Below are 16,657 nucleotides of genomic sequence, written 5' to 3' on the forward strand. Positions count from 1 at the left end.
AAAAGGTCTTGTGATTACAACTTAAAACAAACAGTAGACATATACTGTACATTTTCTAAATAAATATCAACAATATGCCCAATATTATTTATTATTTATTAATTACTTTTATAACTTTACCAAGCGTGCAATGAAAAGACACTGTAATGGGAAGTTAATTGATCTGTCTTCCTGCTGTTTAACCTTATTTAACACACCTTGTTTTTTTCCTTGTGGCTCAACACCTCAGCTACTTTTTTCTCCTTGTCATCAGATGCCATTTTAATTGGCTAATATGTTTGATTCACATGTTTTATCCAAATTTGCATTATACACGAATGTACAACTTTTTTCAGCATCTCCACTGCATATTCCAACAGCTCATCCAACTCAGTCATTTTATCAAGCTCCTCCAGCGTATCAAGTTTATCAAGCTCCTCCAGCTCAACCAGCAGCTCTAGTTCAACCAGCTGAACCAGCACCTGCACCAGCTACTCAACCAGCTGAACCTACACATGCACCAGCTACTCAACCAGCTGAACCAGCACCTGCACCAGCTGAACCAGCACCTCAACCAACTGAACCAGCACCAGCACCTGGACTTGCACCGCCGACAACTCAACCAGCTTCATGGACTCAAGGTAGTTATTCTCTCAGAACTTAAGCTCTATCTTAGTTGGTAATATTTGAACAACAAGGTAATTTTCACTAAAGGGACAGAGTGCTTGCAAATCAAATGTATATTATAAAATAAAATATAATAAAATGTATGTATGTTGCTTTTCCACACAGATAGACATAATACTTTGTGAGGAAAACAGTAATCTTCTGTTCTCTCCATGTAAATGAAAATGCTCATATCTGATGTCCTATTTTGATTTATTGACCCTTGATACTGTACTTGAAAGGATACTCTTAACAGATGTTTTTTTTTGTCATTGAAGAACCACAGGCTCCCAAAGAAAAGCAGAAGGCTGCCACAATAAAGAAGGGTATGAACATATTGTATTGATTCAAAGGGTTACACTCACATAACTTGTTCTTGTTTGATCTGAACACATTATTCTTAACCCTCAGTTCCAAAGGAAAAGACCAAGGCAGCTGCCCCAAAGAAGGGTAAGAGACTCTCTACATACCAAATCATCCTTCACACTTACTGAAAACATGTACTGAATATATACTGTTATGCAAATGCACTCAACAGTAAGGGTTTCAGTGTTAGAAGTTACCTAAGGTAAAGGTAATATAGCTGCTTAGAAGTGTTACACCAAAGCATACACACATCAATAAGATTTTCTACTGATATTTTGTCAATAATGTATTCTTTCCAGAGCCAGTGCCCCCTAAAGAAAAAGTTAAGAAGCAAGGTAACAATTTGTACAGTTGAACTGTATCATTACTTTCTGTATTTGAATACAGTTATTATCGCTTGCCTTGTATTCTAGACGCTGTGGTGTCCAAAGAGAAGGTCAAACCAGCTGTTGTAAAGAAAGGTACAGATTTTGTAGTGCATTATTAATATCATACTGCATGCTTGACTTTTATTGGAAAATATTGAGCATGATGTTGTCATTCCAGAAGCTGTTGTCTCCAAAGAAAAGACAAAACCTATCACAATGAAGAAAGGTACTTTATTGCATGTTGTAATAATATCACACCTAACGTTAGCTAGCGAGCTAATGTTAGCTAGCTAATAGTATACTTTAACTTGAAATGTAAATGCACTCAACGGTAAGGGTTTCAGTGTTAGAAGTTTCTAAGGTAAAGGTAATATAGCTGCTTAGAAGTGTTACACCAAAGCATACACACATCAATAAGATTTTCTACTGATATTTTGTCAATATTGTATTTTTTCCAGAGCCAGTGCCCCCTAAAGAAAAAGTTAAGAAGCAAGGTAACAATTTGTACAGTTGAACTGCATCATTGCTTTCTGTATTTGAATGCAGTTACATAGTTTATATCTCTTGCCTTCTATTCTAGACGCTATGGTGTCCAAAGAGAAGGTCAAACCAGCTGTTGTAAAGAAAGGTACAGATTTTGTAGTGCATTATTAATATCATACTGCATGCTTGACTTTTATTGGAAAATATTGAGCATGATGTTGTCATTCCAGAAGCTGTTGTCTCCAAAGAAAAGACAAAACCTACCACAATGAAGAAAGGTACTTTATTGCATGTTGTAATAATATCACACCTAACATTAGCTAGTGAGCTAATGTTAGCTAGCTAATAGTATACTTTAACTTGAAATGAAAATTATTAATTGACAAAATTAAAAACGTGTAATATCTGAAAATGGAGCTAGCTAGACTATCTTGCCCGTATACATGGATGGACATTTCTCCCTCTCTGTCACAGATGCCATGGTTGCCCTTAGTTTGAAGATGTAAGTCATGGTTGCCCTTAGTTTGAAGATGTAATTTGGAGACAGGTGTTTTATACTACAGCCTTCTGTGTTTTCTCTTTTTGACTCACTTTGCATATTTGCAATCAAACGGCAGAATTGTATCCATATCCTTAGCTATCATTAACCAATTCCACCGGGCATTCTACTGATTTCAAAACAAGTCTGATTAAAAACTAAGCCATGAGGTCAAAGAGCTCCGAGATAGGATTGTGTCGAGGCACAAATCTGGGGAAGGGTACAAAAACATTTCTGCAGCATTGAACATCCCAAAGAACCCAGTGGCCTCCATCATTCTTAAATGGAAGAAGTTTGAAGACTCTTCCTAGAGCTGACTCTTCAGTAAAAGGCACATGACAGCCGGCTTGGAGTATGCCAAAAGGCACCTAAAGACTGTCAGACCATGAGAAACAAGATTCTCTGGTCTGATGAAACCAAGATTGAACTCTTCGACGATGAATGCCAAGCGTCACGTCTGGAGGAAACCTGGCAACCTTCCCAACGGTGAAGCCTTTACAACTGGACTACCGACGTTATCTGCCCGAGGGAGTTATCCGGCTGGCTCCTCTGTCGCAACGTTACCTGAACGCCCATCTTTGGTCCACTAATCGTTAGCTGTCTTATCGGCTGCTATCTGAATAGACCTATCGGAATATATATTTTTTTATTTTATTTAATTTTTTCTTGGGCCTCTATAACTATATATATTGTTAGTGGAACCCCACTAATCCTACCAACGGAAACGCACGAGGTGGCTAAAAACAGACCTCCATCCTATGCTAGCTTGCTACCGATGGCCTGGCTAGCTGACTGAATCGCGGTGACCCCAACCAACCACACTACTCACTGGACCCTTTGGATCACTCGACTAAGCATGCCTCTCCTTAATGTCAATATGCCTTACCCATTGCTGCTCTGGTTAGTGTTTATTGGCTTATTTCACTGTAGAGCCTCTAGTCCTGCTCACTATACCTTATCCAACCTATTAGTTCCACCACCCACACATGCGATGACATCTCCTGGTTTCAATTATGTTTCTAGAGACAATATCTCTCTCATCATCACTCAATAGCTATGTTTACCGCCACTATATTCACATCCTACCATACCTTTGTCTGTACATTATACCTTGAAGCTATTTTATCGCCCCCAGAAACCTCCTTTTACTCTCTGTTCCAGACGTTCTAGATGACCAATTCTTATTGCTTTTAGCCGTACCCTTATCCTACTCCTCCTCTGTTCCTCTGGCGATGTAGAGGTGAATCCAGGCCCTGCAGTGCCTAGCTCCACTGCTATTCCCCAGGCGCTCTCTTTTGATGACTTCTGTAACTGTAATAGCCTTGGTTTCATGCATGTTAACATTAGAAGCCTCCTCCCTAAGTTTGTTCTATTCACTGCTTTAGCACACTCTGCCAACCCGGATGTTCTAGCTGTGTCTGAATCCTGGCTTAGGAAGACCACCAAAAATTCTGACATTTTCATCCCAAACTACAACATTTTCAGACAAGATAGAACTGCCAAAGGGGGCGGTGTTGCAATCTACTGCAAAGATAGCCTGCAGAGTTCTGTCCTACTATCCAGGTCTGTACCCAAACAATTTGAACTTCTACTTTTAAAAATCCACCTCTCTAAAAACAAGTCTCTCACCGTTGTCGCCTGCTATAGACCACCCTCTGCCCCCAGCTGTGCTCTGGACCCCATATGTGAACTGATTGCCCCCCATCTATCTTCAGAGCTCGTGCTGCTAGGCGACCTAAACTGGAACATGCTTAACACCCCAGCCATCCTACAATCTAAGCTTGATGCCCTCAATCTCACACAAATGATCAATGAACCTACCAGGTATCTCCCCAAAGCCTTAAACACGCACACCCTCATAGATATCATCCTAACCAACTTGCCCTCTAAATACACCTCTGCTGTCTTCAACCAAGATCTCAGCGATCACTGCCTCATTGCCTGCATCCGTAATGGGTCAGCGGTCAAACGACCTCCACTCATCACTGTCAAACGCTCCCTGAAACACTTCAGCGAGCAGGCCTTTCTAATCGACCTGGCCGGGGTATCCTGGAAGGATATTGATCTCATCCCGTCAGTAGAGGATGCCTGTTTTTTTTTTTAAATGCCTTCCTAACCATCTTAAATAAGCATGCCCCATTCAAGAAATTTAGAATCAGGAACAGATATAGCCCTTGGTTCTCCCCAGACCTGACTGCCCCTAACTAACACAAAAAACATCCTATGGCGTTCTGCATTAGCATCGAACAGCCCCCGTGATATGCAGCTGTTCAGGGAAGCTAGAAACCATTATACACAGGCGGTTAGAAAAGCCAAGGCTAGCTTTTTCAAGCAGAAATTTGCTTCCTGCAACACTAACTCAAAAAAGTTCTGGGACACTGTAAAGACCATGGAGAATAAGAACACCTCCTCCCAGCTGCCCACTGCACTGAAGATAGGAAACACTGTCACCACTGATAAATCCACTATAATTGAGAATTTCAATAAGCATTTCTCTACGGCTGGCCATGCTTTCCACCTGGCTACCCCTACCCCGGTCAACAGCACTGCACACCCCACAGCAACTCGCCCAAGCCTTCCCCATTTCTCCTTCTCCCAAATCCAGTCAGCTGATGTTCTGAAAGAGCTGCAAAATCTGGACCCCTACAAATCAGCCGGGCTAGACAATCTGGACCCTTTCTTTCTAAAATTATCTGCCGAAATTGTTGCCACCCCTATTACTAGCCTGTTCAACCTCTCTTTCGTGTCATCTGAGATTCCCAAAGATTGGAAAGCAGCTGCGGTCTTCCCCCCCCCAGAGGGGGGGACACTCTTGACCCAAACTGCTACAGACCTATATCTATCCTACCCTGCCTTTCTAAGGTCTTCGAAAGCCAAGTCAACAAACAGATTACCGATCATTTCGAATCTCACCATACCTTCTCTGCTATGCAATCTGGTTTCAGAGCTGGTCATGGGTGCCATCGATAAGAAACATTACTGTGCAGCCGTATTCATTGATGTGTCCAAGGCTTTCGACTCTGTCAATCACCACATCCTCATCGGCAGACTCGACAGCCTTGGTTTCTGAAATGATTGCCTCGCCTGGTTCACCAACTACTTCTCTGATAGAGTTCAGTGTGTCAAATCGGAGGGTCTGCTGTCCGGACCTCTGGCAGTCTCAATGGGGGTGCCACAGGGTTCAATTCTTGGACCGACTCTCTTCTCTGTATACATCAATGATGTCGCTCTTGCTGCTGGTGAGTCTTTGATCCACCTCTACGCAGACGACACCATTCTGTATACTTCTGGCCCTTCTTTGGACACTGTGTTATCAACCCTCCAGGCAAGCTTCAATGCCATACAACTCTCCTTCCGTGGCCTCTAATTGCTCTTAAATACAACTAAAACTAAATGCATGCTCTTCAACCGATCGCTGCCTGCACCTGCCCGCCTGTCCAACATCACTACTCTGGACGGCTCTGACTTAGAATACGTGGACCATTACAAATACCTAGGTGTCTGGTTAGACTGTAAACTCTCCTTCCAGACCCACATCAAACATCTCCAATCCAAAGTTAAATCTAAAATTGGCTTCCTATTTCGCAACAAAGCATCCTTCACTCATGCTGCCAAACATACCCTTGTAAAGCTGACTATCCTACCAATCCTCGACTTCGGCGATGTCATTTACAAAATAGCCTCCAGTACCCTACTCAACAAATTGGATGCAGTCTATCACAGTGCAATCCGTTTTGTCACCAAAGCCCCATATACTACCCACCATTGCGACCTGTACGCTCTCGTTGGCTGGCCCTCGCTTCATACTCATCGCCAAACCCACTGGCTCCATGTCATCTACAAGACCCTGCTAGGTAAAGTCCCCCCTTATCTCAGCTCGCTGGTCACCATAGCATCACCCACCTGTAGCACGCGCTCCAGCAGGTATATCTCTCTGGTCACCCCCAAAATCAATTATTTCTTTGGCCGCCTCTCCTTCCAGTTCTCTGCTGCCAATGACTGGAACGAACTACAAAAATCTCTGAAACTGGAAACACTTATCTCCCTCACTAGCTTTAAGCACCTTTGGCAGCTTTAAGCTGTCAGAGCAGCTCACAGATTACTCCACCTGTACATAGCCCACCTATAATTTAGCCCAAACAACTACCTCTTTCCCTACTGTATTTATTTTACTTATTTATTATTTTTGGTCCTTTTCACCCCATTATTTTTATTTCTACTTTGCACATTCTTCCACTGCACATCTACCATTCCAGTGTTTTACTTGCTATATTGTATTTACTTTGCCACCATGGCCTTTTTTTTGCCTTAACCTCCCTCATTTGCTCACATCGTATATAGACTTGTTTATACTGTATTATTGACTGTATGTTTGTTTTACTCCATGTGTAACTCTGTGTCGTTGTATGTGTCGAACTGCTTTGCTTTATCTTGGCCAGGTCGCAATTGTAAATGAGAACTTGTTCTCAACTTGCCTACCTGGTTAAATAAAGGTGAAATAAAAAAATACAAAATAAATAAAGCACGGTGGTGGCAGCATCATGCTGTGGGGACATTGTTAATTGGCAGGGACTGGGAGACTAATCAGGATCAAGGGAAAAATGAACGGAGCAAAGAACAGAGAGATCCTTGTTGAAACCCTGCTCCAGAGAGCTCAGGACCTCTACCTGTGGTAAAGGTTCACCTTCCAACAGGACAACGACCCAAAGCAAACAGCCAAGACAACACATGAGTGGCTTCGGGACAAGTCTCTGAATGTCCTTGAGTGGCCCCGCCAGAGCCTGGACATGAACCCGATCAAACATCTCTGGAGAGAACTGAAAATAGCTGGTCAGCGACACTCCCCATCCAACCTGGCAGAGCTTGAGAGGATCTGCAGAGAAGAATGGGAGTAACTCCCCAACTACAGGTGTGCCAAGCTTGTACCGTCATACCCAAGAAGACTTGAGGCTGTAATCACGGCCAAAGGTGCTTCAACAAAGTAAAGGGTCTGAATACTTATTGTATGTAAATGTAATACTTATTTTTTTCATAAAATGGCAACAATTTTAAAAAAAAAACATTTTTGATTTGTAATTATGTGGTATTGTGTGTAGATTGATGAGGGAAAAAAACAATTTCATCAATTTTAGAAAACGGCTGTAACGTAAAAAAAGGGGTCTAAATGCTTTCCTAAGGAACTGTATACATTTCCCTTTAAAGGTTGTTCAGGGTGTGAAATTACGTGTTTGGTCTGTGTTCTTTGTTTCAGAGGTTGTTGTTTCCAAAGATAAAGCTAAAACAACAGCTGCCAAGAAAGGTAACGAATATAGTCGCTATGGGATTCACAATGCAACATTGAGTTGTATGAATACTGTATTTTGAATGATGAGCATATTTTGCATTTTCATTGTTTCAGAGCCTGTGGAAAAGGGCAAAAATGCAAAGAAAGGTAACAACAACTTAGATCAAGTTATTCCAGTTGATGAATTAACACATTCTAACTGTGGATATATTATGGTTTTAGAACCTGCAATCTCCAAAGAAAAAGTCAAGACAAGCACTACCAAGACAACCACAAGCACTTCCAAGAAAGGTAATATTGTATTTCACAGATGTTAACTGGAGTAGACGCTTACTATTAGTTGTAGTGAAACGCTTCTCACATGTCTTGTTTATCTCAGAACTTCGTGCTGCAAAAGCCAAAGCTGAATGGTCGCTTGTAAAGAATGGTATAGCGCTTCTTAATCCCAACTTGTCTTAATTAACTTTTTCAATCAAGGTGATTATTACTGGTATGCTTTATGAGTACATAATGTAATAAATTAATTTGTCTCTGCACCAGTTGTTTCAGAACCTGAGCCCCTAAAAGAGAAAGCCACTCCGAGAGTCCCCACTATGAGGAAAGGGAACCACACAAATGTAGTGGTGCCAATGGTAAAAGCCATGGCTAGAGTTGTCGCTATAAGACCCATCCCTACACCAAAAGGTAACCAAACAGCAATGCAAAAGTTCATCAAACTAAATATAGATTATTTTCAGTTAGATACAATGACAATTGGAAACATGCTGTTTAACTGTTCTAACATGTTTTCTCCTGCAGTGACGGAGGAGAAGCTATCCAAAGAACCTGAGACAGGTAAAATGTATCCGTCGTAACGGTGTGTAGGGCAGAAACCGGCCATTAGAAATATTATACAAACAAGTATATCGTCTTTCATTTTTAAAATCTTGCATGTAATTTACTGAATAATAAATTAATCAAAAAGTTTTCCATCACCAAAAGAGAAACCAAAAGCGGCAGAGAAAAAAGGTGTGAATAATTTGACTGTGATTTGAGTGGATTTATTTCCAGACATGTTATTTAGGTTTTCCTTTTAGAGTTGTTCAGTGGGTGAATGTAATTTTTTGGTCTGCGTTCTTTGTTTCAGAGGTTGTTGTTTCCAAAGATAAAGCTAAAACAACAGCTGCCAAGAAAGGTAACGAATATAGTTGCTATGGGATTCACAATGCAACATTGAGTTGTATGAATACTGTATTTTGAATGATGAGCATATTTAGCATTTTCATTGTTTCAGAGCCTGTGGAAAAGGGCAAAATAACTCATACAAAGAAAGGTAACAAGAACTTAGATCAAGTTATTTAATTTGATGAATTAACATATATTCTAACTGTGGATATATTATGGTTTTAGAGCCTGCAATCTCCAAAGAAAAAGCCAAGACAAGCACTACCAAGACAACCACAAGCACTTCCAAGAAAGGTAATACTGTTTTTAACAAATGTTAACTTGAGTGGATGCTTACTATTAGTTGTAGTTAAAAGCTTGTGGTTTTGTAGTGCATTATTAATAAGTTAACTGCATGCTTGACTTTTATTGGAAAATATTGAGCATGATGTTTTCATTCCAGAAGCTGTGGTCTCCAAAGAAAAGACAAAACCTATCACAATGAAGAAAGGTACTTTATTGCATGTTGTAATAATATTACACCTAACATTAGCTAGCGAGCTAATGTTAGCTGGCTAATAATATACTTTAACTTGAAATGAAAATAACTTTCTGACAAAATGAGAAACGTGCAATATCTGAAAATGTAGCTAGCCAGACTATCTTACCCGTTTGTATACATGGATGGACGTTTCTCCCTCTCTGTCACGGATGCCATGGTTGCCCTTAGTTTGAAGATGTAATCCGGAGACAGGTGTTTATGCAACAGTCTTCTGTGTTCTCTTTTCAACTCCTTTTCCATATTTGCAATCAAACGGCAGAAATTTCTCCATATCCTTAGCCATCATACTCCAATTCCACCGGGCATTCCACTGATTTCAAAACTCGGTCCTCCAGAAAGTGGAGAGCAACACCTTTTCAATTCCACTTTGTGATATCTTTTGAAAAAAGCCGCGTTAGAAAGGATTACCTACACATACTGACCAGCTTCTGTTATAGACAGGAGCGTGCTACATGGCAGACCGATCCGAACTCATCTCTCGGCATGTCCAGCCCACCCATTATCTCAGCCAAACATGCCTAACAGGAAGGTTCCTATCTTTTTTCATGGCTAAACCAACTAGGCTCTTAATTAACAATTGTATTTGTATATACAGATGGCATACAAGTTTGTTATAAAGGCACATGAAAGTCCACATGATCCAGAAGGCATTTCTGCCAAAAAACATATTTAGATTTTTTTTTTAAAGTTTACATTCAAATGGCTCTCCTGTGAAGTAATGACGCGCAACTTACACCTAGGCACCGTTTATTTTATACACTGCCTTGGAAAGTATTCAGAACCCTTTACTTTTTTCCACATTTTCTTATGTTACAGCCTTGTTCAAAAATGTATTAAATAAATAAAAATCATCAGCAATCTACACACAAAACCCCAAAATGGCAGAGCTAAAACAGGTTGTTAGAAATTTAAGCAAATTTATAAAAATGTAAAAAACAGAAATACCTTATTTACATAAGTATTCAGACCCTTTACTATGAGACTTGAAGTTGAGCTCAGGTGCATCATGTTTCCATTGATCAGCCTTCCGATGTTTCTACAACTTCATTGGAGTCCACCTTTGGTAAATTAAATTGATTGGACATGATTTGAAGAGGCACACACCTGTCTATATAAGGTCCCACAGTTGACAGTGCATGTCAGAGCAAAAAACAAGCCATGAGGTCGAAATGCTCCGAGATAGGATTGTGTTGAGGCTCCGATCTGGGGAAGGGTACGAAAACATTTCTGCAGCATTGAACGTCCCCAAGAACACAGCGGCCTCCATCATTCTTAAACGGAAGAAGTATGGAACCACCAAGACTCTTCCTAGAGCTGGTCGCCTGGCCAAACTGAGACATCTGGGGAGATGGGCCTTGGTCAGGGAGGTTAACAAGAACCCGATGGTCACTCTGATTGAGCTCTAGAGTTACAGTGGCGATGGGAGAACCTTCCAGAAGGACGTGCATCTCGGCTGCACTCCACCAATCATACCTGTATGGTACAGTGGCCAGACTGAAGCCACTCTTCAGTAAAAGGCACATGACAGTTGCTTGTAGTTTGCCAAAAGGCACCTAAAGACTCCCAGACCATGAGAAACAAGATTTTCTGGTCTGATGAAACCAAGATTGAACTATTTGACCTGAATGCCAAGCGTCACATCTGGAGGAAACCTGGCACAATCCCTACGGTGAAGTACAGTGGTGGTAGCATCATGCTGTGGGGACGTTGATCAGCGGCAGAGACTGGGAAACTAGTCCTGATCGAGGGAAAGATGAACAGAGAAAAGTACAGAGTGATCCATGATGAAACTCTGCTCCAGAGCGCTCAGGACCTCCAACTGGTGTAAAGGTTCAACTTCCGACATTACAACGTCCCTAAACAAACTGCCAAGACAACATGAAGTGGCTTCATGACAAGTCTCTGAATGTCCATGAGTGGCCCCGCCAGAGCCCGGACATGAACCTGATCGAACATCTCTGGAGAGACCTGAAAATAGCTGTGCACCGACACTCTCCATCCAACCTGGCAGAGAAGAATGGGAGAAACTCCCCAACTACAGGTGTGCCAAGCTTGTAGAGTCATACCCAATAATCAAGGATGTAAACACTGCCAAAGGTGCTTCAACAAAGTACTAAGTAAAGGGTCTGAATACTTATGTAAATATGATACTACATTTCTTTTTAAATATAAATTGGCAACAAATTCTAACAACCTATTTTTGATTTGTCATTGTGGGGTATTGTGTGTAGATTGATGAGGGGGAAAAAATAATTTAATCAATTTTAGAATAAGCCTGTAACTTATTTAGTAAAATGTAGAAATAGTGAAGAGGTCAGAATTCTTTCCTTAGTCACTGTATACGTTTTCCTTTTAGAGTTGTTCAGTTGGTGAAATTAAGTTATTGGTCTGTGTTCTTTGTTTCAGAGGTTGTTGTTTCCAAAGATAAAGCTAAAACAACAGCTGCCAAGAAAGGTAACGAATATAGTTGCTATGGGATTCACAATGCAACATTGAGTTGTATGAATACTGTATTTTGAATGATGAGCATATTTTGTATTTTCATTGTTTCAGAGCCTGTGGAAAAGGGCAAAATAACTCCTACGAAGAAAGGTAACAACAACTTAGATCAAGTTATTTCATTTGATGAATTAACATATATTCTAACTGTGGATATATTATGGTTTTAGAGCCTGCAATCTCCAAAGAAAAAGTCAAGACAAGCACTACCAAGACAACCACAAGCACTTCCAAGAAAGGTAATATTGTATTTCACAGATGTTAACTTGAGTAGATGCTTACTATTAGTTGTAGTGAAACGCTTCTCACATGTCTTGTTTATCTCAGCACTTCGTGCTGCAAAAGCCAAAGCTGAATGGTCGCTTGTAAAGAATGGTATAGCGCTTCTTAATCCCAACTTGTCTTAATTAACTTTTTTAATCAAGGTGATTATTACTGGTATGCTTTATGAGTACATAATGTAATAAAATAATTTGTCTCTGCACCAGTTGTTTCAGAACCTGAGCCCCTAAAAGAGAAAGCCACTCCGAGAGTCCCCACTATGATGAAAGGGAACCACACAAATGTAGTGGTGCCAATGGTAAAAGCCATGGCTAGAGTTGTCGCTATAAGACCCATCCCTACAACAAAAGGTAACCAAACAGCAATGCAAAAGTTCATCAAATTAAATATAGATTATTTTCAGTTAGATACAATGACAATTGGAAACATGCTGTTTAACTGTTCTAACATTTTTTCTCCTGCAGTGACGGAGGAGAAGCTATCCAAAGAACCTGAGACAGGTAAAATGTATCCGTCGTAACGGTGTGTAGGGCAGAAACCGGCCATTAGAAATATTATACAAACAAGTATATCGTCTTTCATTTTTTAAATCTTGCATGTAATTTACTGGATAATAAATTAATCAAAAAGTTTTCCATCACCAAAAGAGAAACCAAAAGCGGCAGAGAAAAAAGTTGTGAATAATTTGACTGTGATTTGAGTGGATTTATTTCCAGACATGTTATATAGGTTTTCCTTTTAGAGTTGTTCAGTGGGTGAATGTAATTTTTTGGTCTGCATTCTTTGTTTCAGAGGTTGTTGTTTCCAAAGATAAAGCTAAAACAACAGCTGCCAAGAAAGGTAAGGAATATAGTTACTATGGGATTCACAATGCAACATTGAGTTGTATGAATACTGTATTTTGAATGATGAGCATATTTTGCATTTTCATTGTTTCAGAGCCTGTGGAAAAGGGCAAAATAACTCCTACAAAGAAAGGTAACTACAACTTAGATCAAGTTATTTAATTTGATGAATTAACATATATTCTAACTGTGGATATATTATGGTTTTAGAGCCTGCAATCTCCAAAGAAAAAGCCAAGACAAGCACTACCAAGACGACCACAAGCACTTCCAAAAAGGGTAATACTGTTTTTCACAAATGTTAACTTGAGTAGATGCTTACTATTAGTTGTAGTTAAAAGCTTGTGGTTTTGTAGTGCATTATTAATAAGTTAACTGCATGCTTGACTCTCGGCTGCACTCCACCAATCATACCTTTATGGTAGAGTGGCCAGACTGAAGTCACTCTTCAGTAAAAGGCATATGACAGCTGCTTGTAGTTTGCCAAGAGGCACCTAAAGACTCCCAGACCATGAGAAACAAGATTCTCTGGTCTGATGAAACCAAGATTGACCTCTTTGACCTGAATGCCAAGCGTCACATCTGGAGGAAACCTGGCACCATCCCTACGGTGAAGCACGGTGGTGGCAGTATCATGCTGTGGGGACGTTGATCAGCGGCAGGGACTGGGAAACTAGTCCTGATCGAGGGAAAGATGAACAGAGAAAAGTACAGAGAGATCCATGATGAAACCCTACTCCAGAGTGCTCAGGACCTCCAACTGGTGTAAAGGTTCAACTTCCGACATTACAACATCCCTAAACAAACAGCCAAGACAACATGAAGTGGCTTCATGACAAGTCTCTGAATGTCGATGAGTGGCCCCGCCAGAGCCCGGACATGAACCTGATCGAACATCTCTGGAGAGACCTGAAAATAGCTGTGCACCGACACTCTCCATCCAACCTGGCAGAGAAGAATGGGAGAAACTCCCCAACTACAGCTGTGCCAAGCTTGTAGAGTCATACCCAAAAATCAAGGCTGTAAACACTGCCAAATATGCTTCAACAAAGTACTAAGTAAAGGGTCTGAATACTTATGTACATGTGATATTACATTTCCTTTTTATATAAGTTGGCAACAAATTCTAAAAACCTAATTTTGATTTGTCATTGTGTGTAGACTGATGAGGGGGAAAAATAATTAAATCAATTTTAGGATAAGCCTATAACTTAATTAGTCAAATGTGGAAATAGTGAAGAGGTCAGAATTATTTCCATAGTCACTGTATACTTTTTCCTTTTAGAGTTGTTCAGTTGGTGAAATTAAGTGTTTGGTCTGTGTTCTTTGTTTCAGAGGTTGTTGTTTCCAAAGATAAAGCTAAAACAACAGCTGCCAAGAAAGGTAACGAATATATTTAGTTGCTATGGGATTCACAACATAACATTGAGTTGTATGAATAATGTATTTTGAATGATGAGCATATTTTGTATTCTCATTGTTTCAGAGCCTGTGGAAAAGGACAAATTAACTCCTACGAAGAAAGGTAACAACAACTTAGATCAAGTTATTTCATTTGATGAATTAACATATTCTAACTGTGGATATATTATGGTTTTAGAGCCTGCAATCTACAAAGAAAAAGTCAAGACAAGCACTACCAAGACAACCACAAGCACTTCCAAGAAAGGTAATATTGTATTTCACAGATGTTAACTTGAGTAGATGCTTACTATTAGTTGTAGTGAAATGCTTCTCACATGTCTTGTTTATCTCAGAACTTCGTGCTGCAAAAGCCAAAGCTGAATGGTCGCTTGTAAAGAATGGTATAGCGCTTCTTAATCCCAACTTGTCTTAATTAACTTTTTTAATCAAGGTGATTATTACTGGTATGCTTTATGAGTACATAATGTAATAAATTAATTTGTCTCTGCACCAGTTGTTTCAGAACCTGAGCCCCTAAAAGAGAAAGCCACTCCAAGAGTCCCCACTATGAGGAAAGGGAACCACACAAATGTAGTGGTGCCAATGGTAAAAGCCATGGCTAGAGTTGTCGCTATAAGACCCATCCCTACACCAAAAGGTAACCAAACAGCAATGCAAAAGTTCATCAAACTAAATATAGATTATTTTCAGTTAGATACAATGACAATTGGAAACATGCTGTTTAACTGTTCTAACATTTTATCTCCTGCAGTGACGGAGGAGAAGCTATCCAAAGAACCTGACACAGGTAAAATGTATCCGTCGTAACGGTGTGTAGGGCAGAAACCGGCCATTAGAAATATTATACAAACAAGTATATCGTCTTTCATTTTTAAAATCTTGCATGTAATTTACTGAATAATAAATTAATCAAAACGTTTTCCATCACCAAAAGAGAAACCAAAAGCGGCAGAGAAAAAAGGTGTGAATAATTTGACTGTGATTTGAGTGGATTTATTTCCAGACATGTTACATATGTTTTCCTTTTAGAGTTGTTCAGTGGGTGAAATTACGTGTTTGTTCTGTGTTCTTTGTTTCAGATGATGTTGTTTCCAAAGATAAAGCTAAAACAACAGCTGCCAAGAAAGGTAACGAATACATTTAGTTGCAACACTGAGTTGTATGAATACTGTATTTTTAATGATGAATATATTTAGTTTTTTCATTGTTTCAGGGCCTGTGGAAAAGGACCAAATAACTCCTACGAAGAAAGGTAACAAGAACTTAGATCAAGTTATTTAATTTGATGAATTAACATATATTCTAACTGTGGATATATTATGGTTTTAGAGCCTGCAATCTCCAAAGAAAAAGCCAAGACAAGCACTACTAAGACAACCACAAGCACTTCCAAAAAAGGTAATACTGTTTTTCACAAATGTTAACTTGAGTAGATGCTTACTATTAGTTGTAGTTAAAAGCTTGTGGTTTCGTAGTGCATTATTATTAACATAACTGCATGCTTGACTTTTATTGGAAAATATCGAGCATGATGTTGTCATTCCAAGAAGCTGTTGTCTCCAAAGAAAAGACAAAACCTACCACAATGAAGAAAGGTACTTTATTGCATGTTGTAATAATATTACACCTAACATTAGCTAGCGAGCTAATGTTCGCTAGCTAATAGTATACTTTAACTTGAAATGAAAATAACTTTCTGACAAAATGAGAAACATGCAATATCTGAAAATGTAGCTAGCTAGACTATCTTACCCGTCGTATACATGGATGGACGTTTCTCGCTCTCTGTCACGGATGCCATGGTTGCCCTTAGTTTGAAGATGTAATCCGGAGACAGGTGTTTATGCAGCAGTCTTCTGTGTTCTCTTTTCAACTCCTTTTCCATATTTGCAATCAAACGGCAGAAATTTCTCCATATCCTTAGCCATCATACTCCAATTCCACCGGGCATTCCACTGATTTCAAAACTCGGTCCTCCAGAAAGTGGAGAGCAACACCTTTTCAATTCCATTTTGTGATATCTTTTGAAAAAATACGCGTTAGGAAGGATTACCTACACATACTGACCAGCTTCTGTTATAGACAGGAGCGTGCTACATGGCAGACCGATCCAAACTCATCTCTCGGCATGTCCAGCCCACCCATTATCTCAGCCAAACATGCCTAACAGGAAGGTTCCTATCTTTTTTCATGGCTAAACCAACTAGGCTCTTAATT

The 16,657-nt window shown here is 39.8% G+C and overlaps 1 protein-coding gene across 50 annotated transcripts in view; it reads left to right on the plus strand.

The window, feature by feature from the left end:
* LOC110529565 (uncharacterized) overlaps positions 1-16,657 on the plus strand; it is an 83,493-nt gene that overhangs the window by 51,295 nt on the left and 15,541 nt on the right. For 16 of the 50 annotated variants that reach the window (XM_090242844.1, XM_090242858.1, XM_090242863.1 and 13 more), the window contains 38 exons: positions 360-620; positions 924-971; positions 1,057-1,095; positions 1,311-1,346; positions 1,425-1,472; positions 1,558-1,605; positions 1,838-1,873; positions 1,960-2,007; positions 2,093-2,140; positions 7,652-7,699; positions 7,799-7,831; positions 7,907-7,975; positions 8,225-8,368; positions 8,483-8,518; positions 8,666-8,692; positions 8,811-8,858; positions 8,958-8,996; positions 9,074-9,142; positions 9,291-9,338; positions 11,796-11,843; positions 11,943-11,981; positions 12,059-12,127; positions 12,377-12,520; positions 12,635-12,670; positions 12,963-13,010; positions 13,110-13,148; positions 13,226-13,294; positions 14,351-14,398; positions 14,502-14,540; positions 14,616-14,684; positions 14,773-14,820; positions 14,934-15,077; positions 15,192-15,227; positions 15,375-15,401; positions 15,520-15,567; positions 15,654-15,692; positions 15,770-15,838; positions 15,988-16,035. In XM_090242844.1, coding sequence (XP_090098970.1) covers positions 360-620; positions 924-971; positions 1,057-1,095; positions 1,311-1,346; positions 1,425-1,472; positions 1,558-1,605; positions 1,838-1,873; positions 1,960-2,007; positions 2,093-2,140; positions 7,652-7,699; positions 7,799-7,831; positions 7,907-7,975; positions 8,225-8,368; positions 8,483-8,518; positions 8,666-8,692; positions 8,811-8,858; positions 8,958-8,996; positions 9,074-9,142; positions 9,291-9,338; positions 11,796-11,843; positions 11,943-11,981; positions 12,059-12,127; positions 12,377-12,520; positions 12,635-12,670; positions 12,963-13,010; positions 13,110-13,148; positions 13,226-13,294; positions 14,351-14,398; positions 14,502-14,540; positions 14,616-14,684; positions 14,773-14,820; positions 14,934-15,077; positions 15,192-15,227; positions 15,375-15,401; positions 15,520-15,567; positions 15,654-15,692; positions 15,770-15,838; positions 15,988-16,035 — 2,280 coding nt within the window. Of the gene's footprint in view, positions 1-335; positions 621-923; positions 972-1,056; positions 1,096-1,310; positions 1,347-1,424; positions 1,473-1,557; positions 1,606-1,837; positions 1,874-1,959; positions 2,008-2,092; positions 2,141-7,651; positions 7,700-7,798; positions 7,832-7,906; positions 7,976-8,224; positions 8,369-8,482; positions 8,519-8,665; positions 8,693-8,810; positions 8,859-8,957; positions 8,997-9,073; positions 9,143-9,290; positions 9,339-11,795; positions 11,844-11,942; positions 11,982-12,058; positions 12,128-12,376; positions 12,521-12,634; positions 12,671-12,817; positions 13,011-13,109; positions 13,149-13,225; positions 13,437-14,350; positions 14,399-14,501; positions 14,541-14,615; positions 14,685-14,772; positions 14,821-14,933; positions 15,078-15,191; positions 15,228-15,374; positions 15,402-15,519; positions 15,568-15,653; positions 15,693-15,769; positions 15,839-15,987; positions 16,036-16,657 lie in introns of those variants that run through there. The other 34 variants (XM_090242860.1, XM_090242840.1, XM_090242854.1 and 31 more) reach the window with 11 other exon arrangements.

Source organism: Oncorhynchus mykiss, chromosome 8 (genome assembly GCF_057628025.1).
Source record: "Oncorhynchus mykiss isolate SJ-2025 chromosome 8, ASM5762802v1, whole genome shotgun sequence".
NCBI classification, from domain to species: domain Eukaryota; kingdom Metazoa; phylum Chordata; class Actinopteri; order Salmoniformes; family Salmonidae; genus Oncorhynchus; species Oncorhynchus mykiss.